The 16,550-nt window shown below is 45.8% G+C and overlaps 1 protein-coding gene across 1 annotated transcript; it reads right to left on the bottom strand.

Annotated features, from left to right (window-relative positions):
• Positions 1-8,775: 8,775 nt before the first annotated feature.
• Positions 8,776-15,727, bottom strand: LOC119363873 (mitogen-activated protein kinase kinase kinase 5-like). The gene is made up of 11 exons (XM_037629243.1): positions 15,064-15,727; positions 13,351-13,998; positions 13,182-13,269; positions 12,722-12,784; positions 12,481-12,644; positions 12,004-12,079; positions 11,387-11,446; positions 10,676-10,795; positions 9,889-10,098; positions 9,725-9,798; positions 8,776-9,621 (listed from the first exon to the last, which is right to left on the bottom strand). The coding sequence occupies exons 1-11, from the start codon at positions 15,564-15,566 to the stop codon at positions 9,408-9,410; spliced, it is 2,220 nt and encodes a 739-aa protein (XP_037485140.1). The 5' UTR covers positions 15,567-15,727; the 3' UTR covers positions 8,776-9,407.
• Between the last annotated feature and the right edge of the window lie 823 nt (positions 15,728-16,550).

The following is a 16,550-nucleotide window of genomic DNA, read 5'->3' as shown; positions in this document are numbered from 1 at the left end:
TTTATTATTGCCTCTAGGGCATATTTCCAACAGGCTCCCACTTGCACTAGAGTCAATAATCTAGTTACATTGTGATGAATCGAACACCCATAGAGTTCTGGTGTTGATCATGATTTGCTCGCGGAAGAGGTTTAGTCAACGGATCTGCCACATTCAGATCTGTATGTACTTTGCAAATATCTATGTCTCCATCTTGAACATTTTCACGGATGGAATTGAAACGACGCTTGATGTGCCTGGTCTTCTTGTGAAACCTGGGCTCCTTGGCAAGGGGAATAGCTCCAGTGTTGTCAAGAAGAGAGTGATCGGCCCCGACGCATTGGGTATGACTCCTAGGTCGATGATGAACTCCTTCATCCATATTGCTTCATGCGCTGCCTCCGAGGCTGCCATGTACTCTGCTTCACATGTAGATCCCGCCACGACGCTCTGCTTGCAACTGCACCAGCTTACTACTCCACGATTCAACATATACACGTATCCGGTTTGTGACTAGAGTCATCCAGATCTGTGTCGAAGCTAGCATCGACGTAACCCTTTACAACGAGCTCTTCGTCACCTCCATAGACGAGAAACATGTCGTTTGTCCTTTTCAGGTACTTCAGGATATTCTTGACCGCTGTCCAGTGTTCCTTGCCGGGATTACTTTGGTACCTTCCTACCAAACTTACGGCAAGGTTTACATCAGGTCTGGTACACAACATGGCATACATAATAGATCCTACGGCTGAGGCATAGGGGATGACACTCATCTCTTCTATAATTTCTGCCGTGGTCGGGCATTGAGCCGAGCTCAATCTCACACCTTGCAATACAGGCAAGAACCCTTTCTTGGACTGATCCATATTGAACTTCTTCAATATCTTATCAAGGTATGTGCTTTGTGAAAGACCTATGAGGCGTCTTGATCTATCCCTACAGATCTTGATGCCTAATATGTAAGCAGCTTCTCCAAGGTCCTTCATTGAAAAACACTTATTCAAGTAGGCCTTAATGGTGTCCAAAAGTTCTATATCATTTCCCATCAAAAGTATGTCATCTACATATAATATGAGAAATGCTACAGAGCTCCCACTCACTTTCTTGTAAACGCAGGCTTCTCCATAAGTCTGCATAAACCCAAACGCTTTGATCATCTCATCAAAGCGAATGTTCCAACTCCAAGATGCTTGCATCAGCCCATAAATGGACCGCTGGAGTTTGCACACCTTGTTAGCATTCTTAGGATCGACAAAACCTTCCGGCTGCATCATATACAGTTCTTCCTTAAGATAGTCGTTAAGGAATGTCGTTTTGACGTTCATCTGCCATATCTCATAATCATAGTATGCGGCAATTGCTAACATGATTCGGATGGATTTCAGCTTCGCTACGGGAGAGAAAGTCTCATCGTAGTCAACCCCTTGAACTTGTCGATAACCCTTAGCAACAAGTCGAGCTTTATAGATGGTAACATTACCATCCGCGTCCGTCTTCTTCTTAAAGATTCATTTATTTTCTATCGCTTGCCGATCATCGGGCAAGTCTATCAAAGTCCATACTTTGTTTTCATACATGGATTCTATCTCGGATTGCATGGCTTCAAGCCATTTGTTGGAATCTGGGCCCGCCATCGCTTCTTCATAGTTCGAAGGTTCACCGTTGTCTAACAACATGATTTCCAGGACAGGGTTGCCATACCACTCTGGTGTGGAACGTGTCCTTGTGGACCTACGAAGTTCAGTAGCAACTTGATCCGAAGTACCTTGATCATCATCATTAATTTCCTCTCCAGTCGGTGTAGGCACCATAGGAACATTTTCCTGAGCTGCACCACTTTCCGGTTCAAGAGGTAGTACTTCATCGAGTTCTACTTTCCTCCCACTTACTCCTTTCGAGAGAAACTCTTTTTCCAGAAAGGATCCGTTCTTGGAAACAAAGATCTTGCCCTCGGATCTTAAGTAGAAGGTATACCCAATGGTTTCCTTAGGGTATCCTATGAAGACGTATTTTTTCGACTTGGGTTCGAGCTTTTCAGGTTGAAGTTTCTTGACATAAGCATCGCATCCCCAAACTTTTAGCAACGACAGCTTAGGTTTCTTCCCAAACCATAATTCATACGGTGTCGTCTCAACGGATTTAGATGGAGCCCTATTTAAAGTGAATGTAGCTGTCTCTAGAGCATATCCCCAAAATGATAGCGGTAAATCGGTAAGAGACATCACAGATCGCACCATATCCAATAGAGTGAGATTACGACGTTCGGACACACCGTTACGCTGAGGTGTTCCAGGCGACGTGAGTTGTGAAACGATTCCACATTTCCTTAAGTGCATACCAAATTCGTGACTTAAATATTCTCCTCCACGATCTGATCGTAAGAACTTTATCTTTCGGTCACGTTGATTCTCTACCTCATTCTGAAATTCCTTGAACTTTTCAAAGGTCTCAGACTTGTGTTTCATCAAGTAGACATACCCATATCTACTCAAGTCATCAGTGAGAGCGAGAACATAACAATATCCTCCGCGAGCCTCAATGCTCATTGGACCGCACACATCGATATGTATGATTTCTAATAAGTTGGTTGCTCGCTCCATTGTTCCGGAGAACGGAGTCTTGGTCATTTTTCCCATGAGGCATGGTTCGCATGTGTCAAATGATTCATAATCGAGAGACTCTAAAAGTCCATCAGCATGGAGCTTCTTCATGCGCTTGACACCAATGTGACCAAGGCGGCAGTGCCACAAGTATGTGGGACTATCGTTATCAACTTTACATCTTTTGGTATTCACACTATGAATATGTGTAACATTACGTTCGAGATTCATTAAGAATAAACCATTGACCATCGGGGCATGACCATAAAACATATCTCTCATATAAATAGAACAACCATTATTCTTGGATTTAAATGAGTAGCCATCTCGTATTAAACGAGATCCAGATACAATGTTCATGCTCAAACTTGGCACTAAATAACAATTATTGAGGTTTAAAACTAATCCCGTAGGTAAATGTAGAGGTAGCGTGCCGACGGCGATCACATCGACCTTGGAACCATTCCCGACGCGCATCGTCACCTCGCCCTTCGCCAGTCTCCGCTTATTCCGCAACTCCTGCTTTGAGTTACAAATATGAGCAACGGCACCGGTATCAAATACCCAGGAGCTACTACGAGCACTGGTAAGGTACACATCAATTACATGTATATCACATATACCTTTAGTGTTGTCGGCCTTCTTGTCCGCTAAGTATTTGGGGCAGTTCCGCTTCCAGTGACCCTTCCCTTTGCAATAAAAGCACTCAGTCTCAGGCTTGGGTCCATTCTTTGACTTCTTCCCGGCAACTGGCTTACCGGGCGCGGCAACATCCTTGCCATCCTTCTTGAAATTCTTCTTACCCTTGCCTTTCTTGAACTTGGTGGTTTTATTGACCATCAACACTTGATGTTCCTTTTTGATTTCTACCTCTGCTGACTTCAGCATTGAAAATACTTCAGGAATAGTTTTCATCATCCCCTGCATATTGTAGTTCATCACAAAGCTCTTGTAGCTCGGTGGGAGCGACTGAAGGATTCTGTCAATGACCGCCTCATCCAGGAGGTTAATGTCCAGCTAGGACAGGCGGTTGTGCAACCCAGACATTTTGAGTATGTGCTCACTGACAGAACTATTTTCCTCCATCTTACAACTATAGAACTTGTCGGAGACTTCATATCTCTTGACCCGGGCGTGAGCTCGGAAAACCATTTTCAGCTCCTCGAACATCTCATATGCTCCGTGTTGCTCAAAACGCTTTTGGAGCCCCGGTTCTAAGCTGTAAAGCATGCCACACTGAACGAGGGAGTAATCATCAGCACGTGACTGCCAAGCGTTCATAACGTCTTGGTTCTCTGGGATGGGTGCTTCACCTAGCGGTCCTTCTAGGACATATGCTTTCTTGGCAGCTATGATGATGATCCTCAGGTTCTGGACCCAGTCCGTATAGTTGCTGCCATCATCTTTCAGCTTGGTTTTCTCTAGGAACGCGTTGAAGTTCATGTTGACATGAGCGTTGGCCATTTGATCTACAAGACATTTTTGCAAAGATTTTAGACTAGTTCATGGTAATTAAGTTCATCTAATCAAATTATTTAATGAACTCCCACTCAGATTAGACATCCCTCTAGTCAACTAAGTGATACATGATCCGAGTCGACTAGGCCGTGTCTGATCATCACGTGAGACGGACCAGTCATCATCCGTGAACATCTCCATGTTGATCCTATCTTCCATACGACTCATGTTCGACCTTTCGGTTTCTTGTGTTCCGAGGCCATGTCTATACATGCTAGGCTCGTCAAGTTAACCTAAGTGTTTTGCATGTGTAAATCTGTCTTACACCCATTGTATGTGAACGTTAGAATCTATCACACCCGATCATCACGTGGTGCTTCGAAACAACGAACTGTCGCAACGGCGCACAGTTAGGGGGAACACTTTCTCGAAATTATTATGAGGGATCATCTTATTTACTACCGTCGTTCTAAGTAAACAAGATGCAAAACATGATAAACATCACATGCAATCAAATAGTAGTGACATGATATGGCCAATATCATATAGCTCCTTTGATCTCCATCTTCGGGGCTCCATGATCATCTTCGTCACCGGCATGACACCATGATCTCCATCATCGTGTCTCCATGAAGTTGCTCGCCAGCTATTACTTCTACTACTATAGCTAACGGTTTAGCAATAAAGTAAAGTAATTACATGGCGTTAAATCATTGACACGCAGGTCATACAATAATTAAGACAACTCCTATGGCTCCTGCCGGTTGTCATACTCATCGACATGCAAGTCGTGATTCCTATTACAAGAATATGATCTCATACATCACAATATATCATTCATCATTCATCACAACTTTTGGCCATATCACATCACAAAGCAATTGCTGCAAAAACAAGTTAGACGTCCTCTAATTGTTGTTGCATCTTTTATGTGGCTGCAATAGGGTTCTAGCAAGAACGTTTTCTTACCTACGAAAAAGCCACAACGTGATTTGTCAACTTCTATTTACCCTTCATAAGGACCCTTTTCATCGAATCCGCTCCAACTAAAGTGGGAGAGACAGACACCCGCTAGCCACCTTATGCAACTAGTGCATGTCAGTCGGTGGAACCTGTCTCACGTAAGCGTACGTGTAAGGTCGGTCCGGGCCGCTTCATCCCACAATACCGCTAAAGCAAAATAAGACTAGTAGTGGCAAGAAAGTTGACAACATCTACGCCCACAACAGATTTATGTTCTACTCGTGCAAAGAGAACTACGCATAGACCTAGCTTATGATGCCACTATTGGGGAACGTTGCAGAAAACAAAAAATTTCCTACCGTTTCACCAAGATCAATCTATGAGTTCATCTAGCAACGAGAGAGAGGAGTGCATCTACATACCCTTGTAGATCGAGCGGAAGCGTTCAAGAGAACGGGGTTGAGGGAGTCGTACTCGTCGTGATCCAAATCACCGGAGATCCTAGCGCCGAACGGACGGCACCTCCGCGTTCAACACACGTACGGTCAGCGTGACGTCTCCTCCTTCTTGATCCAGCAAGGGGGAAGGAGAGGTTGATGAAGATCCAGCAGCACGACGGCGTGGTGGTGGATGCAGCAGGGATCCCGGCAGGGCTTCGCCAAGCGTCTGCGGGAGGGAGAGGTGTAGCAAGGGGGAAGGGAGGCGCCAAGTGCAAGGGTGTGGCTGCCCTCCCTCCCCCCTCTATATATAGGGTCCCCAAGGGGGGGCGGCCCTAGGAGATGGGATCTCCTAGGGAGGGCGCCGGCCAAGGGGGGTGCCTTGCCCCCCAAGGCAAGTGGAGGCGCCCCCTCCCCTAGGGTTCCCAACCCTAGGCGCAGGGGGGCCCAAGGGGGGCGCACCAGCCCACCAGGGGCTGGTTCCCCTCCCACTTCAGCCTATGGGGCCCTCCGGGATAGGTGGCCCCACTCGGTGGACCCCCGGAACCCTTCCGGTGGTCCCGGTACAATACCGGTGACCCCCGAAACTTTCCCGATGGCCGAAACTCGACTTCCCATATATAATTCTTTACCTCCGGACCATTCCGGAACTCCTCATGACGTCCGGGATCTCATCCGGGACTCCGAACAACTTTCGGTTTGCTGCATACTTATATCTCTACAACCTTAGCGTCACCGAACCTTAAGTGTGTAGACCCTATGGGTTCGGGAGACATGTAGACATGACCGAGACGGCTCTCCGGCCAATAACCAACAGCGGGATCTCGATACCCATGTTGGCTCCCACATGCTCCTCGATGATCTCATCGGATGAACCACGATGTCGAGGATTCAAGCAACCCCGTATACAATTCCCTTTGTCAATCGGTATGTTACTTGCCCGAGATTCGATCGTCGGTATCCCAATACCTCGTTCAATCTCGTTAACGGCAAGTCACTTTACTCTTACCATAATGCATGATCCCGTGACCAGACACTTGGTCACTTTGAGCTCATTATGATGATGCATTACCGAGTGGGCCCAGAGATACCTCTCCGTCATACAGAGTGACAAATCCCAGTCTTGATCCGTGTCAACCCAACAGACACTTTCGGAGATACCCGTAGTATACCTTTATAGTCACCCAGTTATGTTGTGACGTTTGGTACACCCAAAGCACTCCTACGGTATCCGGGAGTTACACGATCTCATGGTCTAAGGAAAAGATACTTGACATTGGAAAAGCTCTAGCAAACGAACTACACGATCTTGTGCTATGCTTAGGATTGGGTCTTGTCCATCACATCATTCTCCTAATGATGTGATCTCGTTATCAATGATATCCAATGTCCATAGTCAGGAAACCATGACTATCTGTTGATCAACGAGCTAGTCAACTAGAGGCTCACTAGGGACATGTTGTGGTCTATGTATTCACACGTGTATTACGATTTCCAGATAATACAATTATAGCATGAACAAAAGACAATTATCATGAACAAGGAAATATAATAATAATCCTTTTATTATTGCCTCTAGGGCATATTTCCAACAGTAGTCGCCGCCGCCGCCGCCGCCGTCGTCGTCGCGTGCCTCGCCCGCGACGTCCCTGCAGCACCCCTCACCCGGGTCGCCCACAGCACATGACGGCCCGGCCTTGACCTCGTCGTCGCTGTCGATGACGATAACGCCACCTTCCTCGGTGCGGCGACGGGCCTCGGCGTGGCTGCGGGCCTGGGTCTCCAGGTAAGCCCGACGATGTTGGCGCACCTACTCGCGGACGTAGTCCTTCCTCGCCCATTTGAGGGCGTACTCGTCGTTGGGTGCCAGCATGTCGGCATGCTCCGGCTTCACGGGGGCTATGTCCGGCTCGGGCTTCGGCCGGACAAGGCGAAGGGAGCGCCTCGTCGGTGTCGTCGCAGGCGACGACTCGTTGATGACGAGGGTGCCCGAGCGGTGTCTCCTCTGGCTCGGGCTTGACGGGGCGGATGGCCGGCGAGCCGGAGCCCGACGAGGAGGGCGACCCCGGCTCCATTCGCCGAGGTATCCAGGAACTACTGCGGTGGCGAGAGAAGGAGGGGCGCGCCGGGTACTCCAGCCGCGACACATTGCCGGTCTCGATGTGGTCGAGAACGGCGTCGAGTGTGCGGCCGGGGACGCCCCACCACTCGCGCCGTCCCTTGGAGTTGAGGCGGCCGCGGGGGATGACGCCGTTGGTGGAGGCGATCTGCTCCTCACGGCGGTCCTGAAAGTACAGCGTCCACAGCGTTCCGCTGTCGAGCGCGCACCTCGGCTCATTCCGCTGCTCCTCCGTCAGCGACGAGCGTATGCGGGCGATCTCCGACCGTCGTGCGGCTCCTTCGGGGACGGGCGGCACCGGAACGCCGCCGGCGCTCAACCTCCACGCCCCTGGCACGCGCATGTCGGGTGGCGCCGGGTACTCTGCCTCGTACAGAAGGCGCGCCTCTGGCTCCTGGAGATGTCAGCAGCCGAAGCCGTTCGCCGCTCCGCCGTCGCCTGGGTATCTCTCGGCCATTTCGGCAGTGGGGGGAGAGCTCGTCGGCGCGAAGAAGGCTTTCGCGGGAGGGAGAGGGGGAGGGGCGCCTTTTATAGCCATAGCGGGGTGGCGGTGGGCGGCATGCGAGCGGACGCGCGTCGGCGGCGTCTTCACTGTGCCGCCCGTGAACATCAATGGAGGCCGACCGGTGCGGCAGCGCGGCAGCCTTCGCATTGATTCCTGCGGGAACCGAGGCGATGGGGTCGACGAAGCAGCCGTCTCGCTGACGCGGCAGGCCCACAAGTGCTTCGCGCCAAAACGCTCACCCCGGCGCCCCCGAGTGCCACCCGGCGCGTCGGGATCGACCTGGGTCCGCCGGCGCTGATTTCGGCCCAAGCCGGTGAAAAACGGACTCCTAGGAGCGTGGCTGGACCGAATTTTCGACGCCGGCGGAAAGAAAACGCCTGGGAAGGCCGTTCTGGGGGTGCGGCTGGAGATGCTCTTAGCCCCATTCCCTCCACAGGACCCAAGAGACGACATGGTCAAAATCGAAAGACCAAAATCCAAATGAGTAGCCTGCAATTCTGTTCCAATGGAGTAATGGCACATTGTTCGTGAGGCTTTTAAAATTAGGGAGTATAGTGATTTTAAGGATGACCCTGCAATTCTGTTCCAATGTTGGTAAAATTTGCTTCATCGTATTCTCCAAACAATCCATACTCATGCACGGGTTATCTTTGGCCAATGTATAGAATTAAAAGGAATGTTAGAGGAGCTCAGATAAACCTTCTGAACAGGAAAAAATAAAACCTGTTCTGTACAATCTCTCAATAAATAATTGATGGTAGAACAAAAAGATTGTTACATGGCAACATATAGCTACACCTGATTCCTACTAAAGAGGGAGAGAGATGAACTTTCAGCTTTATCTACAGCTAATCCTAGTTCTATGTTACACAATAAATGCCAGCAATATTTCCCCGAAAGAAAGGGCACCCATGCTCTCATGGATCTCCCATTCAGCAGCATTCAGTTGTCATCATACTTTGAGTCTTGACAGCCTAACAAAAATATCTAGTCTTTGCTATTATATATACAACAACCCGATAAACTGTGGGATACCATACATGCAAGTGCAACTGCTGCTCAATTACTAGAAGTTCATACGGCGAAATATTGATGTTTTCCATCACATGACTGTTGGTGCGGGAAGGGATCTGCATGGATGCGGTGTTCCTTCCACTATTACCACGTGCAGCTTATTCTTATAGAGTTTCTAGCTGCGGGAGGTTTCATTTCCCTCTCTTATATTTCCTTTCTTTCTCTGTTATGCTTTAATCAGTTCTTGATTGGTATTGTGCAAAGGAGCTGTGCACCTGAACAAGATCCCAGATATCAGTGGCATTACCCATTGCATGCAGCACCTTATATGCTTAGAAGAGAACCTCCTTTCCATTGGGCCTTGGCAGTGGGCTAGGCTGAGGGTTCGCCATCGGAAAATGCATGGGGTTCGTTGAGATGGCAAAGGAACCAGGGTTGGAGGCTAAACCAAACGGTTGAGGGGCGAAACTAGGTGCGACTTCCTGGATTGTTAGTGGCGTCAGTCGAAAGGCTGACGATTCGAATGGCCTAGAATTGTTTGGTTCACTGGCAATGAAAAGAATTAAAGTATCTTAGGATCTCTAGCAAATGAAACTGGAAACGGTTTATTAGGTACTAACAGAACAATAAATAAAAGGAAGCTACTCACCCAATAGTATTTCTTCCTTTCACATATGGTTCACTCTTGGAGGATGTTTTGTCCCTGGAACCGTATCCGTTATCCTGTCATTCAACAGTGATATCAGTTATATTTACGCCAATGTCGGGATCTTTATAGAGGGGGGGATGCCATGCAGGAAGAGACAGACTTACATGGACTTTAATCCCCGCAAACGCATGTATGGAACCATGTTTGCTGTAGTGACTTGAATTCCGGATAAATGGATGGTCCAACAACTCACTTGCGGTCGGCCTCTCTGCTGGATTCCTCTTGAAACAGCATTGCAGAAAATCTTTTCCCTCTAGGGATAAATTCTCAGGAATTGGTGGGTCTTTATGCAAAACCTTAAACATTGCAGCAGGCTGTAGTACAGATAAGGTTCCTTAGAATAACGTTTTAGAATATAAAGTTATGATGTTCATACCCAGATTACCAAGTTATGGATTCTGATAAACTAATAACATTATTTTTGTTAACTTCTGTAACTATTTATGTGACCTGGTGCTACTCCTATAAAATTAAGATTATACTACCACAGAAACACATGCCCTCTAGCCACATTTTTTCTTGTTACAGCCCCAAAATGAGACTATGAGAAGTAAAGCTTCAAGCTTTCAAAACTCACATATTGTAACATAGACCTTTTCTTTGAGAATATCATGCATTTATTTGCATGCCAATTTCGCAAATTCAGTGAGCAATCACATGGCTGCATCTATACCACATAAACATGTAAGAAGGGTTATACACATAATGACCATGTATGTGAAACTAACGCGAAAAATCTTCACTTTCAAACCAATATTTTCGTTGGGTGAAGCTCTTCCGTTTTGATTGATTTTATCCTTGGCAAATGAAAATGATTTTATGCATACTAGGCAAAGTCATGAAATGCATGTTAGTAAGCTTACTGTAAAGCTAAACACTCCAAGTTATTACCCCTTCAAGATCACTCCAAGGAGGTTTTCCATCGAACATCTCAATGATGGTGCAACCAAGACTCCAGATATCAACAGCAAGATCATATCCTACATCTTTAGCTAGTGTAGCCTGAACCATCTGCAGAAGAAGACACAAACCAAAATGCAGTCAGAATCAGCTGAATTTGTGTAGCCTCAAGAATGCTAATTAACTCGAATCTGCTGAATAAAGAGTCACCAAAATACTTTATCAGTATTGTTTGTAACATGATAATTTAATTTCCATAGGGGACCTAATAACTTGCATTGTGCACTAGAGAAATGCAGTGTTATTGAGGTTGTTTCAGCCTTTCAGATCACATATCAGTCAGTCTACTTTTGTTAGGGGAACCATCTTCCCCTTGACGAGATAGATATAATAAAAATTACTGCTAAGGTTGTTGCTTTAACTGCTTTCAGGCAAAGAAATGACAACTAATCCCATCTACTTAAGAACAGTTCACATTTCTTTTGTTACATAAACCGAGTTTGGAGCTGTAGCGGCCCATGTAAGATGTAATAGGCACATGCTTTGGATAGTGTACTTTTACTTTGCAATGTCATTACATATTGCAGGTCTGCAAGCAGGCAATCGTATGTATGCAATCCAGAAGTAAAGTGAGCTTGAAGAACCACGACAGTAGTATAAGGTTAAAGAAAAACATTGTGTGCAAGAACTATCTAGGCATACCTCTGGGGCCATCCAGTATGGTGTTCCCTTCAATGAAAGATTTGGGGCTGCAGTACTTAACTGGTAAAACAGAAAAGTGTCAACAGGGCATAATGAGAGGATACTTAGGATATGTTTCCAACTATTTAGCAGAGTGAGCTTTCAAAAATTTGTGGAGTGGCCCTTCTCTTAACAAAGTTATTGCAGATGATACGGTAGCACAACAAAAGATGACAATATACCAAATAATTGTGCAAACAATGAACACGATTAAATTAATAGCATCTTTAGTTTTAGTTGCTCGACTCAAAAACAAGCCCATACATCTGCAATTATTGGTTCTGATGAAAAGGCAGTGGTCCTTCCAGTTTCCCAAAAATAAATCAACCAATAGGACTATGCAAAATGCTACCAAACACAATTTTATTTGTAGTGATCAATAACATGCAGCAGACGAGAGATATGCACTCAAACTACTTTTAAGCACATCCAACAACTCTAAATATTTAAATTAATATTTAGATGGTTGCCTCAGTTCGTATTCAACTAATATTTTTGCCAATGCACCTCTAAAAGTTAAAATGGATAGACATAGCACAGTACCATGTGAAAAAACTGCTATGCAAGGATATACTCACATGCTTGGCCATTCCAAAATCGGCCAATTTCACTACACCATTGATATCAACTAGCAGATTTGCTCCTTTGATATCCCTGTAAGAGTAAATTCACTTACTTTTACATACATGCCACAAAGTGGTATCAAATGCAGGAGTGCATATCAACAAAAAATAATCAAGAAGTTGACCATAAAGACTTGGCAGAATGAAAAATTCATCCAAGTCCTCCACCATGTAAATTCATCTAGAGCAAGTATAAAAGTGAATGAACATTCACACAACCATTCTACCTAGTAACTAAACTCAGCCAGAACACAGTAAAATAAACAGACAAGGGTAAGCCGTGCGTGATGGTTGATGCGCGAAAAACTAAAATAGCAGAAGGATAAGGATACAGAAAATCACATGCAGTGGTGAGAGGCAAACCATGAGTTCACATAACAGCTGATCTAGCAATAAAAAATCGTATAAACAAGTATATGTATGAGCACACACCTATGCATAATCTTTTGGCCATGCAAAAAAGCTAGGCCTCTAAGAATATGTCGGGTGAAGTTACGGACAACTGATTCTGTTATTGCTCCATAATGTTGTTTGACATACTTATTAATCGAACCCGGATGTACATATTCCAGGTAAATGTAGAAACGATCTTCAATCTGCAAGGGTCTCCAAGAAATAAGATGTCGTTACGGAAGCACAAGAAATACTTAGCTCAGCATAGTGGGGAACTTACAGTGTCACTGCCATAATACTGAACTATGTTTTCATGTTTAAATTGACTTAGGAACTTTATTTCCTGAAATATATGAATATAGATCAGCAAAGGCAGTTTGTAACTTGCATATAAATCATTATCAAGGATAAAAGGCAAATACTACATTGTAATAATAAAGATCAATTCTCAGGAAGGTGCTACACTAGAGTGTTCTAGATACTAAGTCCGTCTGTGTTGAAGATTACAAGTATTTTAATGAGCACATTGCATACTACTGTCATATTTAATTGTTGGAAGAAGCACAATAAACTGAAGCAGCTAAGACTTGATTATCAGAATAAGAAATTCAATAGGAAAAATAACATATGAAAGATTCCCAAAGAACCAATGGAACTGATTGAAAAGAGAGTCAAATTCCCTGTTTTTGCAACAAAATCCAGCATGCACTTTCTTCAGATAATAAGTCAAATTTGATAACCTGCTCCAGTTGATTCAACGACTCGGCAGATTTAGCATCATCAGGAATTATGTTAACCTCTTTCATTGCACAAAGAGCTCCAGTGTTCCTACAAGCAAATGTCAGTACACAAACATCCAGAAGTCAACGAAGTAATAGTCACAATGATATGGAGAATACACTTCCATACCTATTGGTAGCTTCATATACACAGCCAAATGTACCACTACCTAGAAGTTTTCCTTTTTGCCACTGACAAGACACCGAAGGCATTTCAACTTTTGGAGCAGGCTGGTTGCTGAAAGATGTTTGCATTGGGCTTATAGCACTAGGAGGAAGTGGTAATGGATGCAAACTAACACTTCCATTGACTTCAGTACGTGAAATTCGGTTTTCTGCGAATAACTTTGGGAGTGGCGATGGAGGGGCACTGGTATTCCTTGGCATAAGAATAGGACTTCTGAATGTACTAGAGTAAGGAGATGGCTCTGAAGCCCCTGTAAGTTTTTCAGGCGAAGTCCGAGGAGATAAAGCTCCCAGAAAATCAATAGTGTGGATCGATGGAGCTGACCATGCTTGAGGAGCATGAGAAGATGCCACAGTAGATGAGACGTCAGCATTGCTCAATCTTCGAGGGCTGCCTACGGGACTGGAAAATCCACTGGTTGGAGCACTTCTAGTTGGAATGTTCAAACGGAAGTTCCCTGTTTCAGTTGAACTCTTATCCTGGAACTTGTCATGGAGTGCTTTTCGGTGGTGACTAGAGATAGGCCGCTTTGTACCATTTGAGCAGAAATCATTATGTTCAGGGAACTTTTGCACAGTCTGACCTGTCACCCTGTAACCACATGATTAGTAAGAACCCGGAAACGATGCAAGGAACAATGCAAGTTTAGATACAGATTTCTTTCAAGCTTAAATACAATATGGAGTGTACATATACATCATTAAAAGTAGAGAGGGAAAGGACCGGTCAGCAAATGAGACTTGGTAATGCAACTAAGTTGCTAGTAACAGCAGCGGATCCTACCACCCAAGTCATTCTGGTTACCCCACAATTTTTGTTCTTCAGTCAGATGTCAGTGTAAGAACGGAGGTAAACCATTGATAAGAACTGCGATAACACCATCTCCCAACCAGGAACATTCTAGTTCAGAGAATGTTCTGACTTCTGAACCCCTGTCCTTTCATTTATGTAACTTACAATAAATACAAGCAGTGGCCAAACAATCATAGCAAGCTTTCGACTATTAGCTACTTCTGCCTGTAGATGGTTGGATTGCAACCCCACCTATCTTTCACCTCAATGTAAATCCTGAAGAGATTCATCTAATATTGCAATGGCTGGATGGCGTAATGAAAAACAGAAAGTAGTATAATTCATTGCAATCCTTGTAGCTTCCAACACATGTCAATCACATTAACAGGTCGCAAATTGTTTACGTGATAAAGGATCATAATTCTACCGTCGTTTCCTCAGCTCAGCGATCACGTTCAATCACACAACGGCACACAATTCGGAGCAGTCGACGATAGGGAAACTAAGGCCTCCTTTGGTTTGGAGGAATTTTATAGGATTTTCATAGGATAGGATTTCTATAGAAAAATTCCTTCAGAGCTCTTTGGTTTGTAGGAATGAAATCCTATTCCTATGGAGGAATTCTTCCTATCCTCCACATTTCATAGGAAAACAAACATTAGCCTAGACTCAATGGAAAAAATCCTATGGTGTGAATCAAAGGGCATCTCTTTTTCTATTCCTATGCATAGGATTTGAGATGCATGTCATCTCATTTCCTATGACTTTCCTATTCCTATGATTTTCCAATCCTATGAACCAAAGGAGGCCTAAGATATCGCAAGTTGCAACAATTTTTATTTATTCATGATGTATCAACATTACCTCGGTATTTGCAAAGACGCCCTCTCGTTCCCGCCTTCCGCGACCCCCGCCGGGTCCGTCGTCTCCAGCTCTGCGAGGGGCTTCGGTGAGGGTGACGGCAACGGCAGCGGGTGCAACACGGGGGACGACGCGGACCTCGGAGGCGGAGCTACCACCCCGTCCGCGGCGTTGGAGGACCTCGAGATCGGGGGACCGAGCCCGACGGCATCGGATGCGGAGGCGCGCCCCCTGGCGTGCGGCGGCGAGGAGGAGGACGCGACGTCGATGCCGAGGTCGGCGAGCAGCGCGTCGATATCGTAGACGTGGCGCAGCTTCCGCTGTCGCGTGAGCTGCCGCGGCTGGCGGTGTGGCCGCGCGAGGAGGAGGTCCCCGGCGTCTTCGGACCCCGCGCGTCGCGGCTGTGAGCGCGAGGTGGACGCCCGCGCGGGGGAGGCCGGGGCGGAGGAGGCGGTGGTGGCGGAGCGGTGGAAGGCGGTCTTGGAGCGCTTCCACCACGACGGCATCACGGGGGCTCGCGACGAGAGGCTGGCCGTGGGAGTGGGGTTAATGGCATCGGAGGCGGAGAGGAGGTAGACGGAGACGACGACGACGACCACCACCTCCTCCCAGAAAAAAAATCAACTTTTTTTTGGGTGGTCTGTCGTTGTGATGTGCGGCTTTTTCGGGAGGGAAAAGAATGGAACGCACGCGGCATCCTGGAAGAAGGAAATCTTTCGAGTCAACTCGCGCCAGGGAACCCGTCCACTGCTTATTTCCATTTTTGCCACTGATGGCTTAGAGAAGCTAGATATATGAAATGAAAGGAGCGTCTGCGTTTTGGAGCTCGGCCTTCATGGAGGATGAAATTTTTGAAAAAATCAAAATCAAACTTTTCAGTTTTAACAAAATATGCACACACAAAAAATAAACAAAGATGTAATATGTATAGGTGTAAAATTTTAAAATGAAATACCATGACACGTGATTTGTGCAGAAGACAAATTTATGAACTTTGAGAACGAACAGTGCATCTACTAAAAAAGCCTTAGATTGTTTTTCTTGTCTAGCACTCATTTTAACGTATTTCGTTCTGAAAATTTACAAACTTGTGCATATGCCTCTAAATATATGTGTACCTTTTTCAAAAGGAAAGTGCAAATTTTAATTTTGATAATGTCAAATTCGGCTCCATGGATGCCGAGCTTCATTGAGTATTTTGGCGTCTGCATAGGTTGATAAAAGCGGGCAACACATGGATGTGAGAGCATCTACGAACGAACGCCCCAAACGCTCTGCCGGTCTAATCCAATACTACTCAAACAAAGACAAAACTCAACCGGTCCACCCAGACGCAACTCAAACGTCATGGCTGATGGGCAACCCCTATATTCAGCCCATATGTGAGGAAGATATGAGGACGCCTGAAGGCGCCCGCCACGTCGGATCCGGACTACTATGGCCCACTCGGACCCCACTAATATTCATCCCTATCTGCACTCCGAACCAAA

This window comes from Triticum dicoccoides, chromosome 2B, assembly GCF_002162155.2.
Source record: "Triticum dicoccoides isolate Atlit2015 ecotype Zavitan chromosome 2B, WEW_v2.0, whole genome shotgun sequence".
Taxonomy (NCBI): Eukaryota; Viridiplantae; Streptophyta; class Magnoliopsida; order Poales; family Poaceae; genus Triticum; species Triticum dicoccoides.
Note: the sequence above shows the minus strand (reverse complement) of the source record. Positions and strands in the feature narration are given on the sequence as shown.